We start from the raw sequence: 26035 nt of genomic DNA on the forward strand, positions 1-26035 counted from the left end.
GGGAGAAAGAGAAAGGAGCAAAAAGAAGAAAAACAAGTGGGGAAAATATGGTTAGAGCTGTTGTTGATGCAAAAACACAACAGGCATTTCTTAAGCACGAGAGCCCCCTAATGGAACTAGGTGACAAAGTGAGTCATACTCGTGCAGCTTGCTTGTGTGTGTGTGTGTGTGTGTGTGAGGGAACAGAAGTACTGACAACAAGCACATCCAGGTTTGTGCCCCAGCCTTCTTGTGAGGTGATCTACTGTACCTGGTGCACTTGTGCCACAGAAGTGGTGGCAAAAAAACACACACTGTCTCACCTTGCCCACTTAAATAAATACAAGTGGAAGGATAAAAAAGCCTCATTGTGTGTGCATGCAGAGGCTGTGGAACAGGGGGACAGGGGAGAGGGCCAGGGAGATGTATTATAAGGAAGTATCACTTGTCAGCGCTAAATCTTTTCTGGGGGCTGTCACTGCTGTCATCCCAGTGCAGTGGCAGCCTCTGTGATAACACCAATGCTGAGACTCAGACAGGGAATAATTCATCACCCATCGGCGGCCCATCGGATTTGGGGTTGCCTCTGTGTCTCTCTCTTTTTCACAATGTCTCTCTCTCTCACACACACACACACGCACACATACAAACTCTTTCTTATTCTTTCCCCATCTCCAGATGGGCTACAATAAGAGGAAATGCCATGTCCAAAAAGACAAATACTCAGACACACACACTTTTCATGCACACTTCTGAGTGTGCCACCTCCGATTGTGGAAGAGTGGGCTGCCACTGTACCGCTTGTTTACAGACGCCCGACCCATGGAAAAACAGCCTCTTGGCATGCCCTCTAAACTAAATACACACCAGCAGCAGACTCTGAAAGTGTTTACCAAGCTCCCTTCGCTTTCTCTCCCTGCCTTGACAGGGTCTCTATAGGTGGGCTGCAGAAGGTGGGCAAAATCAAAGACAAACACCAGCACAGGAATGAAAATATCACGTTTTTCCCCGACACAATACTTTTTCTATTTACACAGTCCCAAGCTCTTAATAAATATAACAAATACATGGAATCAGTGAAGTAGTGAGAGTTTTTTTTTTTCTTTATAAAAATTACAGTTTCCCCACTATCTTTGTATTATCAGTAAAAGTTTCTAGAAGCTATTTTCTTGTGCAACATGCGCCAATCGATGGAACGAGCACAAACCAATCTTAAAAAAAAAAAAAAAAAGACGCTATCAAGCCGCGGTGTGATGATATCAAGATCCTTGATTGGTTCCAAAGTTATTTTAATCACAATAGGGAACTTTTTTTTTACTCTTTTTTTTTTTTATTCGCCTGTCCTCATAATCTGGAGCACTGAGTGGAAAGTCATGGCTGATGTGCTCTGGCTGTTATTATTGTGCTGGTAAGAGCCACAGTTCTCTGGAGTAATTACGGACCAGACAGAGGCTGTGATTGACCCAGACCACAAAACCCATTAGATAAAGAGTGAACCCAAACAATACTCAACCACTGGGACCCGGGCTAACCACAGAACGCCTACTGTGTATGAAGGAGGAAATCCCGAAATCAAACCTAATTATTTTAGGCTCACAGACAGCATATAAAGATGTGTTTACGGCTCTATGGTATGGCCTCACCAAACAGCGACTTTATTTACACTTATTACTTATTACTTATTACTTTATTTATTTACACTGTAGCAACAACTATATCATGTCAAAGGAAATTCGATCTACAGCAAACATTACCCCCCCCAAAAAAAAATGAAAAAAAAGAAAATATTTTGAATACATGCCCGAGTAGTTAATTACAGTTTTATATAAAGTGCTGTAAAAATGTTGTTTTTGCACATTTTATAATAATATAATATATATTTTCTTCTAAATAAGCTCAAATAAAATCTTACTATATTGGAGTGAAAAATATCTTCAAAAGGAGAGAGAGTTGCCAGGAATCTTGGGAGAAAAATAATTTAAATGTTCAAACTAGAAGCAAAGATTTTACTTTAAAATATATATTTGTTACAGATAAATGTATGAAGTGTATAAACAATAAGAACAAAGCACATGACAAAGGACACAAGAGGAATGACAAAAGTTACCTAAATTAATGACTGCCGTCATCCCATGTGAGATAAAAGACAAAACATTTGGGACTACCCACCACAAGAGATTTTGAATTTCAGTTAGGATGCTTTGCAAAAAAAAAAATGTTTACGTGCAGAAGTGAATAATGCTGTAGGTCAGGAATAAAGAATTCCGACAGCTGTTTCTTTAGAGAACAAACACTCCAGCTGCATCGTTCTTGTAGCATGTGGAGCCTGAGCTCTGCATATAAACGCAAAACTAATCAGATTAGCAATAGATAAAATAAAAAAGGAGTCCTTTAAGCAGGAATCTTATATCTTGATTTTTTTTTTTTTTTTTTTTGTCTTTTTGAAAGGTCTGTCTTTTGTCATTTTCTAATCTTGGGTGAGAATTTGTTTTTTATTCCCAGAAGCCTGCATGAAAGGTACAAAGGTACATCTTAACTTTATGCAAAGTGGGCTGCCTTTAAAACAGCACACATCCCATCATGTTCGGCGACGGAGACGCCGGTGTCCTGTCAAAAACACACATCTTTGCCATTGTTGACATAGACAGCAGACGGAAAAGAAACAGTTCTTCTTTAGCCATCAAAATGTAATTACATATGCATGCATAATAATCCATATCAGATATGCTAATTAGTCTGGCACAATCCTCTGAGCAGTGAATTATATTTATTTAATTATAACAGATTTATAGTTCTTCAGTACTTCAGAAAGATACACAGAATATATATAGAAAGAAATATATATATATATATATATATGTATATATATATATATTCTGTGTATTCCCTACAAAGAATAAAAATGTTCTAATAATGACATTTTGTAATGTCAAGGTGTGGACGATGCTGATCAAATTTATGTTTACTATAATAAAAATATAATAAATCACAACTGCTGTAATAAAATAGACTGAGATTCATATAGACACTACATTGCCCTTAGTCTCTCTTCCCTGCCTTTTGGCCAAGTGCGGCAAGTGACACAAGGACAAAAGCAAATAATTGTGGCGCCTGGAACGCTGAAAAATGTAAACAGTTCATTAGATGGGAAATAAAAGGCAGAAAAATACCCAGGGGCAGAGTGTAATGAGGGGCCCTGAAGTTCCTCTACAGACACATTTTTCCTCCACTTTCCCAAGCTTTTGCTCTTCGTCTTGCACACACAGCTGGTGGTGACACATGAAGTGTAATTAAACATATTCAATTTAGAATTCTGAGTTCCATTACTGATCTTCTCTACCAGCGGGAATTTTTTAAATTTAAACATAAAAATGTGCTTGTCTTAAACAGACAGACGTCCAGTCTTCATGGGTTTTTTTTTTCTGCTCCCAGGAACTTAATGATTTAGTGGTAAAATGCTATTAAAGTTGTTTGTAAAAAAAAAAAAAATGTGTGTTAAACTCAAAGGTTATCTCAAGCGCTGCCTTTCCTTTTCCTGCTGTGATATTTTCCTGGGTGATGTGTGGACCCGTGCCGGCAGCTCCGTCCCACTCTGGTTTCCCCGAGTGGGGGCCAGAGATGGACTGATGCGGCGTGACGTTAAAAGGAAGCGGAGACCTTTAAGTAAGCGCAAGTATCACAACAGCATCTTAAATAATGCATCCGTGCTTAGTGGGGGTTCGACACTCACAGTTGACACAAAGGAGGGCCCACAAACTGTTGTCTCCTTCACTTTGACACAAAACAAATGAGGAGAGGTTGTTCAATTAAGCAAGTGCTTCTTTTTAATGCATTTGATACATTATCAGACAAAGGCACGCCGCTCCAAGTGGGCTTGTCACAGGAGGGTGTCATTTGTGCCTTTGTTTGGCTAGTCTTTGGTGCAAGCGAATCCTCCACTCGCGTCTGCCGTGCGCGTTTGTTTGAGAGCAAACGTGTGCACAAGGGTTACAGTATGTACGGTGCAGCTCCGAGCAGCCTTTGCATCCCGGGGACGCCTCCTTTGGAGACGTGCGCGACGTATGGGAACGGGCGCCTGGTGTATTCTTTGCCCCTAATAAAAGTGCAGCGGCGGTAGAGTCGCTGGAGCCTCAGATAACAGCATGGGGCCTCTCATTAGCTCACAGGTTGGAGCTTTGGTGGCTTCTGTTTGCAAAAGGCATTGTGTTTCACTTTTATATATATAAAAAAAATCTGAAACAGTGTCACTGATGCTGTTATCAAAACTCAAACAAAGGTGAATGATCAACAAGGGCAGGGTGAAAAAGCCAAACTGCTGTGGTAGGGACTGATGAGAACATTTTATTTTTAAGGTTATGTAGAAAGAAAATAGTAAAAATAAATTCTCTTTTTAACTTTTAATTGATCCATTTGAAATGATTCCCTATTTTATCACATCAAATAAATAATATTTCTTTCCTCTGTAGGAGAAAAGAAACTCTGGTGGTTTGCAGGAGTACACTACACTGATAGGGAGCTTTCATGCTTTTGGCTCTGTGATATTGATGGTGTATTTCCCTGTCAAAGTCGTTTTTATTGCTAAGTACAGCCGAGATCAGTCAATAACCCTAACGACTGTGCCCACATAGTGAGAGGCCAAGAGACACAAGAGAAGGGGGTGCAAGTGAGCGCCAAACATGAGAGCAAATTCAAGGAGGGCTTTGATTGAAGAGACACCATATACTTTTTGAAGGCCAAGGGATCATCTCTCAGTGGTTATTTCTTTAAGGCATTGAGGGCCCGATTAAACCCAATATTAGAATATGGAGGCGCTTCTAATGAAAAATCAAAGACCCCGTATCCCCGACTACACACCACCTTCCTTTACTCATTTTCCACCAGGTTTTCTTCCTTCCCCTGGTCCACAGCTGGGGAGAGAAAGACGAAAAAGGAAGAGAGAAGAAAGTGAGGGAGGAAAAGAGAGAAAATGGGAAGAGAGAGAGGGTTACAGAGATGAGGCATCTTGGTGCTAGTGGTGCAAAACAGAGACAGACAGCACTGGTTGGAGAAGTAAATCAATAGAGCAGAGCCGTCGGGGAGACGGGCAGCCAGGGCAGGGAGGGAATAGAGGGAGAGGGGGAACCAGTACAGGGGCCCGGGCCCTGATCACAACGCTGGCTTCTGGCGTGCAGTGGGGAATAAAGTGGGCCTCCCTGGGTCAGCACCAGAGAAAAAGGTGAGATTAGAGGAAAGTGGAGGAGGGATTTTCAGAGGAAAGTCGGGAGGGGTGGGTGTCGGAGGATGACGAGGAGGAGAGTGTGTGCGTGCGGAGTGGGGGGTGCAACGCAGGATACCTGGCAAGCCAGGGACCAACCGGCCCATTAGCCTGTGGCTACCTACATATGGTTCAGTGAACCCTCTGCTGAGAAGAGCTCCACTACTATCACACTTTCCATCCTTTTTTAAACGAAAAAATATCTTCACTTTTAACCCTTTCCCTGCTTTAGAAAAAAAAGACTCACTCCTGACCCCGATTTATGATTCATTTTTGTTTGATGTCTATTCTTGGAGTGTTATCTAAAATTGAAAAATGTAATAAAAAAAAAAAAGAAGGGAAAATTCAACACAAAGGGAGAGAAATCAGGCCCACTGAGCATGTGCACGCAAGCCTCCGTCAGTGGACGTGCACATGGGAGACTATCTTCTTCAGTGCTTTGCTTTTCTTGTAATGTGACCATTGTTGGCGCTGAATGGTTAAATCATTAGCATAAGAATACCACAGCACACACATGGACTTAGCCAGATCATTATCTCTATATATTTATGTATTCTTTGTTATTTCAGTAGCTAGAACACATTCAAATGTTGATGAGGCCAGTCGGGCCTTTTCCAAAGCCCTTCCAACATGTGCCCTCCTGAACTTCACGATATACTCCGCCGTTTCCTGGGAGTCTGCTGGTTTTGTGCAGGAATTCGCTACAGAACTTCAAAAAACCGTCAGGAAACAGTCAACCGTGGCATGAGGAGAAATGGTTTTGCCTCTCAAGTAGACTTTTACAACTCCTGTCACAGAGACTCACTTTGTATTCACAGATGAATACACCATATTGCCTCAATGCAAGTTATGTTTAATCCCTCAGGTTAAAAACAAACAATAATGCTGCAATTAATTCACCAATAAGGGGCAAATTTAATAAAACTGTGAAAACTATTTTTTGCCTATTAATTTGAGCATTTGAATCAGAGCTGTGTTGGGAAAAATATATCATTTCTAAACCTAAGACAAACAAAGATAATAAAAGAAAAAGAAAAACTTCACAATGCAGAACAAACAAGTTCTCTATGGAGATGAAGAGAACAAAACTAAAGAGTTTAGTCTCTCTGCAGGAGGAGGATGATGATCTAATGGTGGCCAACCTCTGGGATAATTGGAGAAAAAAAAGCCTTATTTCATCTTCCTCTATGTAATTGTGATCAAGGCCAAAGCTGGATTCCACTGCAGGCTTCAAAACACCCAAGAAAAAGCAAAAACTGTTGTTTGCTGAGAGCAGAAACACTTTCTCTTTCTTTTCGGGCACTTGCTCATTAGAAGCACTTAGGATGAGAGAAAGAAGCCAAGTTTAATTGTATGTCTGTGTGTGCTTGTTGGTGTGAAGGCGGCGCGAGCAGGGGTTAAAACATGTGTAAACACGCAGCTTTAACTATTAAGAAACAAGGAGAGATGCAGTGTAAAGAGCTTCTTCTCAGTACTCCTAGTTTTTTTTTTAAATAGCAAATGCCACTGCCTAAAATACAGAGAGAAAAAAACACAGAGCCAGTGATTCATAATATATTTCATAAATAGTTCATGAATCCTCTCACCATATTAAGGCCAGTCTGGCAAAAAAAAAAAAAGAGAAAACATTGTCACCTATTCTAGTACCCGCTTGTCAGCACATCACTGGGGAGTGGGTGTCACATGTCACTTCTGGTTTACACTGCTGCGTGGGACAGGCTCGGTGCAAGGGAACCGAAGGTAGGACAGAAAGAAGAACAGAAGAAAAAGTGATGGGGAGGTGGAAAGGGGAGCAAAGAAGGGGAGGGAGCAGGGGGAGGAGGGAGGAGGGCGCTATCATATCATCGCCCCATGTCTTTATATTTTCCCCCTTATTATCTTTGGCCCCCACACACTCCAGTCACTCAATCACACAGGCCCCGAGGACAGCGAGGGGACCTGGGAGGGCCTTCGCTTCACGGCAGACTCAGCCAGACATGCGTCTGAAAGCCACACTGATCACTGTCAGTGTGTGTGGAAGTACAGCGACTCTGAAAGGGGCCAGGAGAGAGAGAGATAAGCGAGAGAGGAAACGATTGCGTGGAAGGATAACGGCCAAATTTGCACACTACCAAAAAAAGGAAACACTTTGCTCCAGGCATAATGCAGATATAGCGTCCGTGTAGACAAGTGTTAACATGAAGACACAGAAAGGGAGACGGTGGTGATCTGCTTCCAAATTACAGTCAATGTGATTTCTGATCTTCAACTTATGGTAGCAAATAATATATGAACAACAGAGGGATGATATCTAATATATACGAGATAAAACAAAAACCACATATATTATTGTTTCTAACTACAACCAGCCTTTGCCGTTGCCGTTAGTATTATTAATAACAATCTATTTAGTTGGGAAATAAAGATGGAAACTTTGATTACAAGCTGCTATTAAGAAAATATTTTCTTGACGAGTCTCAGTGACATTCTAATATAAGCCTTAGCATCAGTAGTTAATCCATAGCATCATGGCAACAGCTGGGTTATGCACCTTTATCTGACAACAGTGTGGATGGTCAGAACTTTCCTAAGAAAATAGAAATGCTGATTTTGTGCTATCTGGCACTGAGAATCATTGATTTTGAATCCACAGACTGAGAAATTTCCAAATCCAACCTCAATTCTCAAACACTTTACTGTTAGCTTGCTAAATAAAAATGCAATTAAATTTCACAAAATGCAATTCAAGAACTTTTTCAAACTTTTTCCAGCTTTTCACTTCAAGTCTGTCAAATCATATTGGATTGGGTGTGCTGCAGGCATTGATTTTCAAACTGGTTCATGTTTGACAAGTGAAATAAACTTTGTCAGTAAGATGCTACAAATCTCTGGAAATATCAAATAGCAATATTAAAATGCACTACAAACAATGAAAATTTTAATAAAATAGCTAAATATGCTGTTGCTGTTTTAATAATTTGCCTACAAAGTGTCCTTCAACCTTATTTTGACCCTTGGCTGCCACTAAAGAATCAAATCCATGAAACAGTTTCCCCATGAGTGACAATAGGCTAATCCGCCGAAAATCCCATCTGAGTGTCCACGGACAAGACATGGAAAGGCCTCCGGGGGTCCAAAACCCACAAACGGCTACAGCAAGACAGCGTTACACAAAACAACTGTCAAATGAAAGAGGAGATTTAAAAGCAAAGATGAAGGTTTGTTTAGGTTGTAAGCCCAACGTTCCGCCCAAAGAGGAAATATAGGGGCTTCTGTTAATGAAGGGACTTTCATGACTTTTTGGAATGATTAGAGTTTGTTGTCATTGATGAGGTGTTAAACAGCAGGCAGGGTAAATCTCAGTGTGGTTAACAGGAACTTGTAAGCCGAGGCAAACAGCGTTTAACATCTAAGCACTGATCTGATGTGTTCTGGTTTGAAAAGCAGCTGTAATAAGGACAAGGGCCAAACAACAAGAATCCTCTTCAAGCTGGATTATAACAGAGCAATCTAATAATGACTACTTTTGTCTTCAGTCCTGTGGTACTTACATCTCTCATCAAACCCAAACAAAAGGCTAAAGTTGGGTTTGAAAGTAGTTCTTACCAAGTCAGGCTAACCCAGGACGAACACTGACTCTAAACTCGTACGCCTCCTTTCCTAATCCATAATTGAGCCAAACTTTTTATTAGTGGAAGACCGTGATGAGCCAAAGACGGACAGTCCCCGTGACCTTGAATCATCCAAGACTGCCCATTGAAATAATATGTCAAAACACATGTGCGGTGAATAACTGAATATCGTCCTCATCACCATGCATTTGGCTCAGTTACACACGGAGGATGCTCTTGAAAAACACATTAGACGTCCGTTTGCTTTGACTGAAGAGGAAAGAACAGTTCAGATGCTGAACTCTGTTACCCATGGAGCGGCAACAATTCGCACCGAAACAATAACCTATATTTTATATTTTATTCGGAAAAAAAAAAACCTTGAATGTTAATTTATTGCCAATGTTGAAGACATTACACATGGCTCTTGGATACAACAAGTAGCTCAAGGGTTTGGAAGCAGAACAAGAAAAAGCTCAAGGAAAACTCCTAAAATAGAAAATTCTTACAACTTAAACAGGCAGCCTGAGCCGTGTGTGGTCGTCAACAGACATTCGTTTCTTCTTTTTTTCTTCTGTAACAACTTTATTCTGATCACAGTGCTCTACAAAAATACACCATTGACATTGGCTAGCTGGAGTTAATGAGTTCATTAAGGAAGGAAAATAAAAATGTCCTTATCTAAATCACATGCCGTTTAATCATCATCATCATCACCCTCATGATCATCCTCATCCTCAGCTAATCTTATTGCCTTGTCCGCTTTTCAATTAAACCGTTTCTCCGCATTAACAAGTTTTGCTTGAAAGATCCAATTCATTAAATAGAGAAGTCAATGTCAGCCAGGGATGAATGAACGTCAAGTTTCGATTTATCTGCAGGAAGTCTCTTGAAAAGCAATCATGAAACCGATATATCCAGGCTGAAAATAACTAAACAAAATCAAATTGGTATCATCAGCTTTTACATTCCATCCTTACAGTGTACCTGTCGAATAAATGGTTCAACGTTCCAAGGTTGGCCGACTCTTTGGATAGATGGTAATTATCTATCTGAGAAAAGACAGTGCAGCAACTGCACTGGAAAGGTATTCACCAAAAGAAGAGGGTGTCCCACTTGACCATGACTTCTGATCTAAATAATAAACCATAGACATTAGAAGGAAATAAATTGCATCCTTGTGACAGTTGACCTCGCAAATGATACTGAAAAACCCAGGTTGAATCGGGTTTTGCAATATCATCTGAAATAAATGGAGATGGGAATGAGAAGAGTCATTCACTCAGGATTCCTGAATAAGCCTATTAATGTGTCAACAGTACTTCAGTTAAAAGTAATTACCTTGAATAACATACTTGGTATCATTTCCGAAGATGCTTTTTTTTTTTAAGCAGTCTCCTATTAAATGGCATTGTTAAAGGAACTCAAATAAATGGCAACAGGTGACATCTTCACAGTTGATGATGAACAGACATACAGCTTCTAACTACAGCGGTTGATTGAAGACAGAAATAATCTTTCCCCACTGTAAGGGGCAGATACAGCGTAGATGTAACTTAGAACTGCCTTGACCACTTGTGGCACACAGCTCTACTTGAGGACAAAAAGTCGGGAGCATACAACATTTATTGACAGCTTGATATGTTATTACTAAGCAATTAACCTTCATCGGAGTCAAGGATCAGACACAAAAGCCACTAACATTTGGTGCTTCGGCTGGTGAAATGACAACAAAAAGTCAGCTGACCCACACAAACATAAGGGAATTTGATCATTGTTAAATTCTATGGCTGTGTTGATTAACTTTTAGATCATGTAGAGTTAGGGTGGAACACAACATCCAAATATAAACGTCTGGAACCTTGCATGCTTTAAGATGCTGTGTATTGTAATTATTTTCACAAGGTCGATGTTGTTTTTTCCTTTTTTAAATGAAAAAATAAATAAATAAAAACAGAATGTAAAAAGTAATAAGTGATTAAATAGAGCTTTTTCAATCATGTATGTGAATGTCAAGTGAATGCGTCCGTGTTTCTCCTGGTGTGCATGAATGAATTGTTAGAGCAATACCGCCCTCTGCTGTCCGAAAGGACGCACAGTCACGCCGTAATCTGCAGCTCAAAGTAAACAATTTAAACCGCAACAACTCTTAGGCGAAGCTAAATTAAATTAACAAAAAAAATAACTTGAACGGATTGAAACTTTGTGCCGGGGACGAGCGTTTTGCATATTTGAAATCAAATCATAACTATACAGTGCGTCATTTAGACCAAGTCATTATTTAATGTCTATTAGCTTCACCACTGAATGGTCTGCTGGCCTATTCAAATGTGCTTTAATATATATATATATATAGTGACTAAAATAATAATCTTAGTGATTGAGCTTTTCGCAATGTAGACCATATATAAAAAATGGGACTGAGAACTGCAGTCATTTGTGACTCACCACCTCTATCAGTGTGACAGAGCAGCTGTTGTCCTTTAAGCGTGCCTGCTGATTACTTCTTAAATTACTTAAAATTAAGCTTTCGGCCTTGGGTGTGTTTGATGAAAGCTTCTTCAAAACTTTCCCAGGCGAAGAACTAGCACCATTCCCATTGGTCTTTGGGGTTGACATACTGTTTAGGACAGACTGGCATCACTTTTTTCTGCTGCACTACGCACTTGTCGTGTCCCTGCAGGGTTCCGACTCCCACTGTCCCCTCCATTAGTGCAATGAAGCTGTCAGCACACACACACACACCCCTGGATGACTATGTGTTAAGTGGTCTTCCTGGATGAAATGGCTGTGCTACTGAGGTCGACTCGGGCCCTGTCTGGGAAGGAACAAAAATGAGGTCTCAAGCTGGCACACCGTTGGTAGAAAGACTTCAAACCACGGGTGAATGCGAGGATGAGAGAACAGGTTAAAGGGGGAGACACCCGTGGGAGGCCAGTGGGGGGTGGGTTTGGAGGTGTTGGGCGGTGAGAGGATGGAAAAAGCCTTGATATCTGCAGAAAGCACAACAAAGACAGTGCTTTTTACATTAAAAAGAAAAGGGATTGCCTTTTCTTTTTTTTTTCTTCTACCAGATGCCTATCGAGCAGAGTGTCATGTCCTCCCTGGGCCTGCAGGAAGTGAGAGGCTGAACTCGGCTGTAGCATTTGGCACATCTGAGGGGGCTGAAGGTCTTGCATTCTGAACACTCTGCAAAGATTTACAGGAGACCAGATCTACTAGATGCCAGCGAGAGAAGTGGATGGTCCTATTTTTAATGTGCACTGATCCAACCCAGTCACATACGGAGGTGTAAAAGTTAACGTGACTGTCAAACTGGGGATTCACCGCCAGTGGGGTTTTTTTTTTTTTTATTCTTCAAGCGACTGCTTCATCCAGTCTCAGTTCAGCATTGTGGGCTTTCTTATACATACATATATATATATATATATATATATATATATATATAACCTGAGGAGAAGACCCACTGTAAACTGGACTTCTATGTAAATGCCATTTCTGGAAAAGACAGCTTGTTAAATAAACGTCAGTTCTGCTCCTTGAACTGCTTATAATCAGGCAAAATAAAATGTTTTTTAAAAAACCAACTAAATTTTTGAACAGAATTTTTGTAACAATAAAAAATATATCAACTGCTGTAGCTTTGCTAAAAATGTTCAGGAGACTTTTGATTATTTTTACTCTAATATAATGTACATAACCATTTAGCCCCGGACAGCCATGAAAATGCAAATAATGGAAATTTCCATCAATATCAACCACAGCAGGCGTCAGCTGCTTTAAGATGCAGCGGAAGAAATGTGCGGAGAAAGAAAGTGAAAAGATTAAACGTCCGCCAATTAAAGGCCCGTGGTGAGGAACGCAAAGTTTCTTGGCAGAGAGATTCCCTCTGTGATCTCAGTGTGCATGTGTCTGCGGTGCACTAACACATCGCCAGCGTGATGTCCACCAACCACGCAGCTGCTTCTTGTATGTTGGCTTGTTTGCTGTGTTCTTGGAAAATTCTTGAACTCGAAATCCATACAAATTTCAAAAAGAGTTAATTATATATACACTGTATGTACTGTATGTATACGTACTGTATATTACACAATATATATGATATACATCTTATCTTATCATATATACAACAGACCAAATTGAGCAGCATAAACTTAACAATACCACCTTTAAAGATCATCACTTGTAAGTAAAGACAGATGAGAGACCTGTGTTGATTCAGCACTGAGGATTTGTGTGTCAATAAGGTAACTGTAAAGTGTTGAGGTACTTACAAAATCTTTCTCAAGCTTCTCCATTTCTTGCTTGTAGCTCTTCAGCCTGCTGTTGTACATGGCTCGACTCTGGACAGGGATCTCCCGCACCTCCAGATCCATCTGCTCCAGCTAAAAACCAAATATATTCATGTTTAAACATTGTGTTAATTGATTTCCCAATGGAAAAAAAATCTAATGAAGTAAGTACATAGAAAGATACAGTGCTGTAATCAACAGAGAATCAATTTTGCTTTTCAGGGCAAATAATCTAGTCTAATAATTCAATTAATTAATCTGATTAATCACAGGGTTGTAGTAGATGATTTAAGATCCTTAGCAATCAATATTGATCAACATTCCTGAATATAACAAAAAAAAAAAACTAATGCTGGAACAGAAAGACAAATAAGACCAGGGAGAGAACAATTCTCCCACATTTTCATTGGAGAGTAATTTAAATGATGGAATTATTAATAGAGAAAAAGGTCAAGAAAAATAAAACTTCATAAGACAGCAGGAAGTGGGAACTGGATTATTACTGGATAATCAGTGAACATCATTCTGCGTATGGGTTAAAATGACTTAAAAATTAATAATTTAATAAAATGTTAACATTTCAAAAATTTATTATCATGGTTGACTCGTTAATTTTGACATCACCAATTTATTTTGTCATTTTAATATAAAAGTATTGAAAAGATGGAAGAGTGCCAGTATATTTGTATATAATTATATATAGTAAGAGAGGTGACTTAAAATATTAAACTTTATATGTTCCAGTGAGCAGAAGATGTTTTCTGCTCACATGGCTCCACCGTGATTACAGCTGTGACAGTGGAAGTCTATTCTTTAAGTGTGTTCAAAACTAAACATGAGGGGGTCTTCAGCGCAGTGACTACACAGGCCCACCATTGTCACATTCAATCTGGTGAAAGTACATCTGATGTGTGAAGAGACAGGTCTCTCCGAGGCAGATTTTGAGGAAACTAATCACTGTGATATAACAAGACGATCGCACTGGTAATTTGTCTCCGTCATGTGACTTTGCTCCCTTTTTTAAACAGCGCGGTGAAGACTCCCACCTCCGGATAATGGCTTGAAATGTGTCATAGTCATGTCACTTAAAAGCCGATTATGACTGAGCAATCATGTTGGGAGGAAGCCTCCGTTCGACGATGCAAAACATGTGTGCTTGTGTGTTATGTGTCATGTCAACAGCAGGATAATCCAGGTGCTGTTGTCTGGTGCCAGTGACGGTCGTCTCCTCTCTCCTTCTACAAATTCATTATTTAGGAAATGGGGGGAAGAGGAAAATTACTGATCAAAGACGTACCAACTCTCTGACTTCTTCAAGCTGTTTGTCGACATTTAGAACCAGCTGCGTCTTCTCCTCTGAAAGAGAAAAAAAAAACAAAACACCCAGTAACATATTGATCAGCCGACAGAGAAACAGTGATTCATGACAACAGCCCAACTCCCCCACAACAGGGGAAGAGACAGGGGAGAGGGGAAGAAAGAGACTGTGAGGAAACAACACATGAGGACACATTTGAAGATATATTTACACACGACAAGCCAACATTTGATGTCTCTTAGTTATTTGTGTCTGTGAGGCCTTTGTTGGTTTCTGTTAAGGAGCAGCGAGACACCTCGTGCCAACTCAAAGGGAAGTGAGGTGTCAGCTTTGCTCACTTGCCAGAGGTATGAGTTGTACTCGGAATGACTAACGCACCGTTCTGCACCTCACCCTGTGGCTGCTCTTCCACATTACCCGTTGAAACTCATTAGGACTGGCAAGAGTTCCAAAGGCTGGTGTAAACCACAGTTCATCCCACTGTTCTTTAGGCAGAAACGACTCTGCTTCAGTTCTGTACGTACAACAAACTGATCTTTGTTCTGTAAAAAAGCTTTGTGCCAGGAAAGTTTACCAATGGAAGGTAGATTTGGTTTAGCTGTTGAAATATCTGCTCTTTTTAAAAAACTAAAGCAATAATTATAAACACAAGTATACGATAGTTGTGGATAAATCATGATTAATAAATGAATAATATTTTTTTAACTTTTATTGATGCTACATTTGAGAAATTAAGAGCAGATCTGCTGCAACAGGCTGGCCACAGCAGGCCCCAAGTATCCGTGGACCAGTACCAGTCCATCTTCCAGGTCTTTTGGTACCGGGCCGCTACTAATTTACTTCATTCAAAGAAAATCCAGTCGTATCCATTTACTTTCTTTATTTAAAGATAATCTGGGAATATTTTAAAATAACAGATCATTCAGACTCTGATACAAACAGAATAGAGTCTGAGAGATGTTTTATTTTGAACATTTAATGATCCTTCAACGCTCAGCTCCTTGGTACTGTCTGTAGTAATGGGTGGTACTGGCTGACCAGTCCTTAGAACACGAAAGGTTGGGGACCACTGGTATAGATGTAACTACTGCATAACAGACTAATTCATGTTTCTGCAATTGATTACTATTTATTCAAGCTACAAATATTGTTCATTGCTGTGTAATTTCATAGGTTAAGAAACTCTGCTGCGTGGACTTTACTAAATGCTTTTTAAACTCCTGCGGGTCACACAAAATGGCTTGGTGGCTGCATTTGGCCCCCAAGGCGTCTGTCAAAAAATATTCTGGCCCTGCCATACAACCTTCATGACAAAAACTTGACCCCAGAGGACAGTTTACTAAATAGGAGTGGTATGATATTTAACCTCAGGATGAAATTCTTGTCCATGGACAAGAAAAACTGGATTCTAACCCCCAACCTTCTGGTTTGCAAGGCAGAGATACAACAAGGACCCTGAAAACCTATTGTCTGAAGTTATAACAAACTGAGCTGATAAATATGGATGAAATTGAGGAACAGCGACTTAAAAAAAGCAATCGGGAAAAAAAAACCTTAATGAGAGGGTAGGGAATTAAAATAAACTATACAATCTTCTGTTGGGGCAAAGAAAAACTACTTGTGGTTCCTGGCTTTGTTTAAATAAATTCATGTGGGTTTACTCTGACACTATAAACAGATGGCGAGGGGAAGCAATGTGGATTTACTCTGTGGAATGGGCTGCCATGAATCAAACATGCCAATTCCAAACCAGAAATATTCATGGAAGCAATGTTTTGTGAGAGACAGTTGTCTTTGAAATGCCAGTGAGCAAGTGTGAGCCCAGGGTAGAAGATAAACATTCAAAGTAAGCCTTGGAAGTAGTCAAAGTTATAACTAGCAGCAGTAAACTATTACCTGCAGAATTTTTTTCTTCAGCCAGAAGCACAATCCCAGCTGCTCATGAGCAAAAAACATTACGTTCAAAAATATGTAAAATTGTGCTTCTCAGCAATGCTCTTGGGAAGCCCTGAAACTGGATACGAAAGTGAGTAAATTTACATGTTTGCACACTTCATGCCAGCATTTCTAACTGGGATAAAAAAACACAAACCCTAATTCTCAATAGCATGAGGCCACTTGACACTGTGCTCATCAGATTCTGATGTCCATTTTTTGACAGGTCAATTATTAGATAGGAAAACAGACCAATAAGAATGATTGTGCATAAAGTAGGGGTGAGAGACAACAAAAAATGTAAAACAAAATCACAAGGGAGGTCATGTGGATACAAAAAACTCCCTTAAACCTTAATGATACAAGTTTGTTGAGCTGGTGTATTTAACGTAAGATACTCTTCAATGTCCATTATTAATTCCCTGATATTACATTTCACAGTCACTGGAATGGAACCTGTTCAAACATTTATCGGCCAAAGAAACATTACACTCAGGCCAACCAATGGTCTTTGGTCTACTGAGAAAAAGAAGAAGCAGAAGCACTAGATCATATGAATCACTGAACTACAGTAGTTTAACAACAGAAGCCCTTCTGGCTGCACATTTTCTCACGTTTAATTGAGCTAATCAATTTTCTGGGCTGAAATGTCTTGCACTCGGGGACACAGGGAGTCAAAAAGTTACCATGAAATTCCAGCTCTGTTCTCTCTGAGCTATGATTCTCATACTAAGAATGATGTGACCTAAGTAACAATCGCTTCTTTATTTTCAAGTGTCATGCTTATCATGTGGTCATTCGTACAAATTATTCTGGTCTTTGAGACTGAGAATAAACAATACACACAGTTGTAAATTCTGTAGGAAAGACTCTAAGCCCTGAGAAATTCAAGGACCCTTTACACATAAAAAATGTCAGCAGGTTTATTGACAGCTTTGACATTTAGCCATCTAAAGGTTTGTTTCTTGGCCCCATCAATGATGCAAACATTTCTTTCAATAATAATAATAATAATTAGCTATCAAACTGGCCAAACATTATCTTTGATAGTTGAATATTTGCTTAGACTTAGTTTTTATAACATTAGACTAGTAATGTTGATTTTCTGAACATAATAAAGATGCAATCAGGTAGTGTGAACTGATTACTGTCTAAAAGTGAGCTTCAGTACAATATTGGGAACTTTTTGTTGCGTTCAGATGTCTTTTAATGATTAAAAAACCTGTTGAAACTGTTGTGTTAGTGTGCACTCCAAATCTGTTAGTGTGTACTCCATGTCCAACATCACAGATGTTCAATAAATTACCCAATGTTTCAATTCTGTACTATAAAAGACTTGATGGCAATCATTGTCTTTTGGATTGCTTTTGTGTCAGAAATGCACAATATACAAATCATGTATACTATATATAATTAACATGTGTATTACCAGCCAAATCAAGATGTGTGATCTTCTAGCAAATTATTTAAATCCAAACACAGCTAAGGACATTTCTATTACTGCCTCACACACAACACTGTCAAAGCTTCTCTGTCACTGTCATTATAAATACTTTGTTGCATGCAAACGTGGGTACAGAGTTATGAATGACTAATATTTTAAAAATCCATTATCAAATAATACCCATTAAATACACAACTCTAAACTAGCCACAAGTGTCTACTTAGAAAATATTTTTACAGTTCTTATAGGTAATAGAATATAAAGATAAACAAAAATTAACCTATGGGAACCAGTGAGAGATTTTCTGCAATTATCATTTTGGAAGGCATTATATTTTTAGAAGGTATTCAAGACAAAACTGTGTTTACACCTTTGGTATAAAAGATATATTAGAAGAGAGTAGCTAGTTCACCGTTTACTGTATCAATATTCTAACTAAAAGATGTAAGTAAACTGTAAACTGGTGAAAATATCTTGAAATATATACCGTTAGCATTGTAGCCACGTCAGGCTAAGCGTTTTGAATCAATAAAACTGCTGCCTTACCTCCACTGAGTTTAGGAATTCGGCCGATCTTATTTGTTAATTCTGCCGTAATTGTTCCAAAGTCCTGTTCGTAGGTTTCAAAGTCTGAAGACATGATGAAGTTTGCAATAGTTCAATTTCTGGTTGACAGCTCACAATAATAACAACAACACAGCCGGAATGGAGGTTCTTCCGTGAGTCACAGTTAAATATGCTCGACGGGGTTGTGAATATTAATTTATGTTTCCCTCTTTAAATGCGGACCGAAAAAGTGCTCCCCGTGTTGTTCTGCAGTATATTTATTTTTGGTTAGATTTAAGATTTTTTGCAGGAAAAGAAAAACTACAATTCTTTGTTCGTGCCCACTGGGTGTTGGGGGTAACAAATCCCTGACACACAACGAAAAAAGGTTCCCATTCATCCACAGAAGAAGTCGAAGAAAATAACAAGGAAGTGGATTTGTTGATTGTGGATTTAGAGGTCTCCCCTCCATCAACCCAAAAGCACAGCAGACACATTTGTACCAGAAGGTAGTTGCGTTTTATTTTAAGGTGATACTCGTATTATTATTTTGCTTTTTGCTTTTGACAGATGTTCAGCTGGACAAGCTGATTGGGAAAGAGGCTAGCTAACATGCTAATTATTGCCGCCGGTGTTAAATGGAGAAAATGTCAATTCTGGGCGACACATTCATAAGAATAATATCTTATTTTCGAATGAATTATTTATGCTTATTAAAATATGGTATGTCCGAGTTGTGGTCGCGTATGTGTGCTTGTTCGACTCGATATGTTATAACAGACTGGTAATAAAAGAGATTTAAATTGTGAAATATGCTCTAACATGTAGTTGTTTATGCCTTGGAATTGCAGTCATTGACGGATTTTAGCAAATGAGCAACAGCTGTGTCGTGTATTAATAACACTGTTAAAGTAAAAGAATGTTACATAAGGAATCTGGTCAAATTTAACTATTGAATTGATCAAATAACTAACAAATCACGGCTTTCGTGTTAATTGTTCATTTTACCAAACGTAAAATAAATAATTCTTTACTTTTTAAATAAATGGTCCACCATGTTACCATAAACACAGACCTTTAAGTCGAGAATATTATTCAATGAGGAACCATATAAATTAGGATTAATACCAACATTACTAGTATTGTTAGAATTAAATATCTATATATTTACAGTATGTTATAAGAGGGTAAACGTGCTGATAATTGTCTTATTCACTCTGTGTTGTTTAGATGGTGATGTTGACTTTGTCCCAAGGATAGTGTCCCAGATGATTGTCAGGAGAGGATGCCGTTTCTTGCCAGGGGAAACAACACCGTGACACGTGACGCTACAGCAACTCAGGACCAGCAGAACAAAACAGGGTCCTCAAAAGAAAAGGAAAAATATGTGCTGTATACACAATGCTGACTTTGGAAGATAGCAAAGCAAATAAATAACATTTCATTAATTCTAGGTTGAAGCACTTAAGAAGTCGAAGCCCTAGTTAGGAGGCAAACAATGAACTTCATGTCAACTTTTCTGACATTTGAGAACCTCCATGAGGTTCGGAGGTTGTGCCACTGGGGCCCAATCATTGCTCTGTCTGTCATTGCCATTTGCTCCACCATGGCAATTCTGGACTCTGTTATCTGGTACTGGCCTCTGGATACGACAGGAGGCAACATTAACTTCATTATGCTCATCAACTGGACCATACTCATCCTGTACAACTACTTCAATGCTATGTTTATTGGACCTGGTTGCATCCCGCTTGGTTGGAAACCGGTAGGAACAAAGATGATTTACTTTTTATTTATTTATGTTTTTCTGTATTGTAAAACAATGACTCTTTCATTGACAGCTGCACACGAATTATGACAAATTTCTAAATTTGGCACAGGAGAATCAACAGGACATGCAATACCTACAATATTGCAGGGTGTGCCAGGGATACAAAGCCCCTCGATCCCACCATTGTCGCAAGTGTAACAGGTAATGACATTTATTGTCCAACAAGCATAGGTTAATATGACTACAGGGGTTCTTGGTTTACGACATTCTCGACCTAAAGTTTTGTTCCATCATTCTGACCTACTGTATTAAAACTCGATACAGTTCTCAATTCTAAAAAGGGGAGCACTGTTGCTTAACTCGTCACTCTTTATTCATCGAAGAAACATTGATTCCCTCAGGTCCCTTTACTTGTCCACGTCCTCTTCCCTCAGGTGTGTGATGAAAATGGACCACCACTGCCCCTGGATCAACAACTGCTGTGGCCACCTGAACCACGCCTACTTCACCAGTTTCCTCCTACTGGCTCCTCTGGGCTGTTCCCACGCTGCCATCATCTTCATCATGACAATGTACACACAGCTGTACGAAAGGGTCAGTTGTGTCTCACCGTAGTACGAACACTGAATTTATCCTAGGTTTTAACAGCATGTTCGTTCTCACCACAGATATCATTTGGCTGGAGCACTGTGAAGATCGACATGAGTCCTGTGCATCAGTTCCAGCCCATCATGCCCTTCAGTGTGCCCGCCTTTGCTGCAACACTCTTCGCTTTAGGCTTGGCACTGGGTACCACTATTTCTGTCGGCATGCTGTTTGTCATACAGGTACTAAAACCACACCATTTCATTAGTTCAGTTTTCATTTGAAAATGAAAAATCACCAAAATCTGATAAAGTGGTGTTAATTCAAAAATAAATTTGTGGTGTTAAAAGTGGTGTTAATTCAAAAATAAATTTCAAATAGTTTTAAGAAATTCCAAATCAATTTATTCAATCCCAAAGGTATCAATTCTGACTTAATTCGTTTATTTGTTTCAGATGAAAGTCATCCTGCGAAATAAGACCTCGATTGAGTCATGGATCGAGGAAAAGGTCAGAGAGTTTCATTTGTTTTGCATACTGATGGTATGATGTATTTTAGTGCAATCTGATGTGTTTCCTGTCTCTACAGAATGTTGTGCTGATTTTTTTAAAAGTTCTTTACATTTACTGTGTTTTTTCCCCAGGCCAAAGACAGGATACAGCATTACCAAACAGGGGAGGAATTTATCTTCCCCTACGACCTGGGCACTCGATGGATGAACTTCAAGCAAGTTTTCACCTGGTCAGGGATGCCCAAGGGGGATGGCAAGGAATGGCCAGTCCATCCCAAGTGTCACCAGCACACCTTAACTGTATGTTCAGATTGTTCCACTCACATGTTTTTCCTTTAATCTGTGTAAAAAACAACTTTTGGACCTTTTTATACTGTACTGTTATGAGTTAATTTGAATAATGTTGATGCTAAACAGTGGGATATATTTGCATGGTCTACACTGGGATTAATTTGCTTTTTTTTTTTTTTGTTCTTCTGTTAATAGATTGAGCAACTGAAGCAGAAAGTTGACAAGCGCGTGAGAAGTGTAAGTATTTTTAACTTAGAAAATGCTAAAACAAGTTTTAACCTGGACTTAATATGACAGACATGGCTTTCATATTTATATGCACTGATGATCTGCAATTTTGTAAACAGTGTTGAGATTTATTATTTATCACTGAGAATTATTCACTCATGTGAGTGAATATGTCGGAGGATGCCTTTCATTACTTTGTCTCTCCAGAAGGAGTCGCCAAATCGTTTTCACAATTTTTATTTTGTCCCAATTCGTATTCAGTGGGATTACCTGAATTAGAAACAGTTATCTGCGTGTATGAGCAGTACAATACATGAATGCCATGTCATTGTTTTTAAATAATATTTTTAATAAATTTAGCAAAACTAATTTTGCCTCAGAAACAATTACGTATTGTGAGTATAGCGATTAAAATATATAGATATTGCTTTATACCTCCCAATGTTATTGATATTGTTTTTAATACTGGTAAAATACCCAGATTTTTCTGATGTTTTGGTCAGCAGGTCCAGTACCAGGCAGTGGAGGATTATAATGGAGCCTGCTGCCCACTCAGCAAGGGTCTCCAAACTTTTTTCAGAACTCCCTGCACCGAGGAGCCCAGGATTCCTCTGAGCAAGGGTGACATCATATTAGCAACTCGTGGGACCAAGTAAGTCCAGTTATGCAAAAACAAATACATTTTTTTCATTTTGTTCTGTTTTTTTATTGTTGATATTATTATTATTATATATTTATAGATGGTGGATGTATGGGGACAAGGTTTTAAGTGAGGCACAAATGAGAGGTAAAGCCCAAAATGACTTGTCATTGTTGTAATTGCATTTTGTAAATTCACAGTCAAAGAACTTTTTCTCTCTCTGTTGCCCTTAGTGGGAGAGCGAGTACGTGGATGGTTTCCGAGAAGATGTGTGGAGAAGTGCCATTATGATACAGCTGCCACTGAAAGCACCAGCGAAAAGAAAGTCAATTAATTCATTTCGACTTCCTACATTTCGAGCAACTGAATTAAGTTGAGCAGAAGATGTACATCTCTGTTTATCCGGCTGAAGATGTCATGCCTGATGTAGCAGGCTACCCACTGACATTTGCATTACAAATTCCATCACATTTCACAGCCGACCTAATTTTGACTGAGCACTTTGCTGTCACAAACTTGAGGGTCGTTAGGAAGGACTGTGTTGCACCGGTTCCTCTCGACTCTTTGACCAAAAGTAAAAACTAGCAAGTCTTAATTTTCAGTAATTCATTTGATTTCTTTTCAATTCCTTGACCTTCTTAAAACTATATTGTCTTACTGGTTGGTGTCCTTTTATTGTGACTTATGCAATGCCTTTGCCCGGCCAAACACGGGGCTCCATCATGCAACTCTTTCTACAGAAAAGGTTTGATTTCTTTTTGTTATTTTTGTAAAAACTGTGGCCTGAGCGTTATAAATTAAAACTAAATATAATCAAGAGTCATTGTGTGCTTTGGTTTGGTTTTTTTGTGAAAGAATTGTATGTTGTTGGGTCAATAGATACTTTAACAACTTGCTAAAATAACTTTTTTAGAAGTAATGAATTCCTGAAAAAAAGGATACAAATGTAAATAATGTACAAGCAAGACACAGTACAACAGGGTTATATACGGTCAGAGTAAACAGTATAATTATACTGATGAGTGGTGTTATTGTGGTACAACTTTAATATAATAAAGTTAAACCTTTAGGAAGTTGTTCTTTTAGAGAAAAACAACACCTTAGGATTTTTGCTTTTTTAAAGTAGGTTTTATACTGAACTAGGAATTTTTAAAAAATTATTTTCTGAATAGTCTAGCAATATTTAGAGAAACTAAATACTAAAGCCTTTCTTTACATAGAATAGGGAGCTTTTCTGGTTTCACAAGATTCTACATAAGTATCAATATGCATGTTTACATATGTATTTTATGCCTTCTGTACTGGTTCAACAGAGTTACTTAACAGTAGCTTTGGTTCCCAACAGTTTTGTACTCTATAACTCCTGTTATTTTAAAAGATAATTTATAATAATTGTATATACATTTCCAATGAAAAAAATGCAAGTTGAAACTTGACTAGTTTACGCTGCTAAATCCTACACGTTAATCTGCGTGTCTTTGTTCGTTTGTATGTTAAAAAAGACAACGACAAATCTTGGAAACCATCCTGGTATATTTTTCTTTTAATGAGTGATATTTTTTACTGTTGTAAATAAAACATTCTTCAATTGTATTGAAAAAAACACAGCAGCGGGGCGTGTTCTTTACTCACCCAATCAGGCGGCAGCTAAATGTCACGTGCCTACCTATCTCAGTGCAGCTCATACGTGCAAGGATCCGCCACTGGAGGGATTGACCGTTGAGCTGTGTGTATGTGGAAGAGGACTTACTATGCCATAGTGCCTATCTCTGAAAAATCTAGGAATGTGGGCTATTAATTGCTAACGAGAAAAACATTAATAACACACGCCGCCAGTTATGCGTGTTTCACGGTAAGTTGGTAAGTTCTAGACAAACTACAACATTGCTTATTTCTGTTGCACGAGATTAATGCTGCTCTGCAAACATCTACAAATGCGTCAACACTGTGAGGTTCCTAACAAGGCCGGGAGTGTGCTTCTGCAGGAGCATTTACATGTTTTATCCAGACTGTTTTAGCAGAGTGATAATAGTAGTGCTAGATAGCTAGCTAGTTACGACGTGACGTCCATGTCGGTGAATAACTGCAAACTGCTGCTTGTTTGAGAAACATGACAACACTTCAAATCGTATATACATGTCATTTCCATTGACCTTGGTAACGCCCGTTGACAGCTGGCTTTAAACTGAATTGATTCCAGTTGACAGCCCTTTAACAAGAAGTAGTCACGTTTAAACAATGTGTTCTCTGATTTGTCAATGTCAGCGGCGGCAGCAGCAACCAATAGCGTGATCTGGTTTTAGCTTTCCTATTTGTTTATTTGTCATTGTCAATTCTTATATTTTATGACCTATATTTACGTGTTTGGCCTATTTCCATTCCTGGAGAGCTACACAAGTATTCAGTTTACAAGTTAAATTCTATTTAAGGTTTGAGAAGTGGTGATTGTATTACTCATTATTATTGATTCTTTTTTTAGGAGAGATCATCTGTAGTAAACACCCTGAATCCGTGGACCATTTGGCCAGTGTCACCATAACAACCCTGAGGCAAGGGAGGCCCCACCCACTGGCCAGGTGGGCTAATTCCTGGGTGGTGTGCTGCAACTCATTAAGTATGATTTTTTTTTTAAATCTGTCCAGGATAGGAAAGATTTTTCTCTAATCTTATGTTTGCACAGTGGCTGTTAGCAAAGCTAGCCAGCTGCACCACATTGGTAGACAGCCATATTTGTTTGCAACTGCAGCCACACACTAGCTCATTATAAAACAGAAGACTCACAGAACTGGCCTTCAGCCCCAAGTCTGTGGTTACATTGTAATGATAGGGTTGCAACATCAGCAGGAGAGAGACAGAGGGGGAAAGTATGTTGACTGCACTTCTCCCCTTAATCTGTACAACAAACTCTGAGTTGATCCTTATGTTCCATATTAGTAAATGCAGTGTGAAGCCATGAAGTGAAGTTAAAGTGATGCATTAAAAATATTTTAGTCCTTATTGATCAGCGACTCATGTAATAAGGACTAAAATATTTAGTCCTTATTGATCAGCGACTCATGCATAACATTGCATTAAATATCTAGTGAACCAAATTACCACCAGTTAGCAATGTGACCCACTGTTGGAAATTATTTTACACAGTGATGGGAATCCCTCACGGTTACATTACATGGCTAACGATTATGTTCATTATATAATTGTTATGTAACATTATTATTCTCCAACTGCTAATTTTTTGTGTGCAGTAGTTATTCATGGTTTTTTGTCCAATACTGTGTACTTACTTTTTTCATTGTCATCCTTTCGCAGCTGTGATATCTCGGTGCCACCAACCAGTATCATGTCGATGTTCAGCACAGGTGTCCTGGTGCTGACCTCTCCTCTCCATACACTCCCATTGCGCATCGCTCCGGTGCTTAGCTATGCCTCGCAGCTAGTAGAGCGCACGTTGTACGTCCACCTCCAACCCGGACTTAATCTGGCAAATGGAAACCAGCCTTGGCCGGTTTTTATTCCACCCGTAGTGGATGTGTCCACTCTCATCTCGTGCCTTTACAGCAAGGCAGCGGATGTTTGTGGGCACCTGGACGTACGGGTCTTGCTGACCAACATCGGTTCTCAGTCATCTGCCAGCAGCGGGAACGCAGTCAC

General features: G+C 39.1%; 3 protein-coding genes across 13 annotated transcripts in view; 2 read left to right on the forward strand and 1 right to left on the reverse strand.

Annotated features, from left to right (window-relative positions):
- Positions 1-18580, reverse strand: part of vti1a (vesicle transport through interaction with t-SNAREs 1A) — a 98614-nt gene extending 80034 nt beyond the window's left edge. For all 4 annotated transcript variants that reach the window (XM_008313865.3, XM_008313864.3, XM_008313867.3 and 1 more), the window contains exons 1-3: positions 18359-18580; positions 14413-14471; positions 13098-13208 (exon numbers count right to left, since the gene is read on the reverse strand). In XM_008313865.3, coding sequence (XP_008312087.1) covers positions 13098-13208; positions 14413-14471; positions 18359-18452 — 264 coding nt within the window. In that variant the 5' untranslated portion in view covers positions 18453-18580. The remainder of the gene's footprint in view (positions 1-13097; positions 13209-14412; positions 14472-18358) is intronic.
- A 141-nt stretch (positions 18581-18721) lies between these two features.
- On the forward strand, positions 18722-23207 carry zdhhc6 (zDHHC palmitoyltransferase 6). 5 transcript variants are annotated; one of them, XM_008313868.3, is made up of 11 exons: positions 18722-18867; positions 19589-20123; positions 20200-20330; positions 20564-20723; positions 20798-20956; positions 21170-21223; positions 21358-21525; positions 21712-21753; positions 22248-22396; positions 22485-22531; positions 22618-23207. In XM_008313868.3, the coding sequence occupies exons 2-11, from the start codon at positions 19857-19859 to the stop codon at positions 22716-22718; spliced, it is 1278 nt and encodes a 425-aa protein (XP_008312090.1). In that variant the 5' UTR covers positions 18722-18867; positions 19589-19856; the 3' UTR covers positions 22719-23207. The 5 variants fall into 5 exon arrangements, with proteins under 5 accessions (XP_008312090.1, XP_016889441.1, XP_008312092.1 ...); XM_017033952.2 differs by having other exon boundaries at positions 22251-22396; XM_008313870.3 differs by having other exon boundaries at positions 18723-18867; positions 20239-20330.
- Positions 23208-24056: 849 nt separating this feature from the next.
- The window catches only part of coasy (CoA synthase), a 5481-nt gene continuing 3502 nt past the window's right edge, over positions 24057-26035 (forward strand). The window contains exons 1-3 of one of the 4 annotated variants that reach the window (XM_025057750.1): positions 24057-24244; positions 24864-24998; positions 25694-26034. In XM_025057750.1, coding sequence (XP_024913518.1) covers positions 25725-26034 — 310 coding nt within the window. In that variant the 5' untranslated portion in view covers positions 24057-24244; positions 24864-24998; positions 25694-25724. The remainder of the gene's footprint in view (positions 24245-24863; positions 24999-25693; position 26035) is intronic. The other 3 variants (XM_025057752.1, XM_025057749.1, XM_025057751.1) reach the window with 3 other exon arrangements.

This window comes from Cynoglossus semilaevis, chromosome 8 (assembly GCF_000523025.1).
Source record: "Cynoglossus semilaevis isolate Cse_v1.0 chromosome 8, Cse_v1.0, whole genome shotgun sequence".
Classification (NCBI taxonomy): Eukaryota; Metazoa; Chordata; class Actinopteri; order Pleuronectiformes; family Cynoglossidae; genus Cynoglossus; species Cynoglossus semilaevis.

What these genes read in the sequence shown, in the direction of transcription:
- zdhhc6 (XM_008313868.3), top strand. Translation starts at nt 19,857, where the DNA reads ATGAACTTCATGTCAACTTTTCTGACATTTGAGAACCTCCATGAGGTT. An exon ending in GCATGCTGTTTGTCATACAG is followed by an intron (nt 20,957 to 21,169) that starts GTACTAAAACCA and finishes TATTTGTTTCAG; the next exon opens with ATGAAAGTCATCCTGCGAAA. An exon ending in TTGACAAGCGCGTGAGAAGT is followed by an intron (nt 21,754 to 22,247) that starts GTAAGTATTTTT and finishes TGTTTTGGTCAG; the next exon opens with CAGGTCCAGTACCAGGCAGT.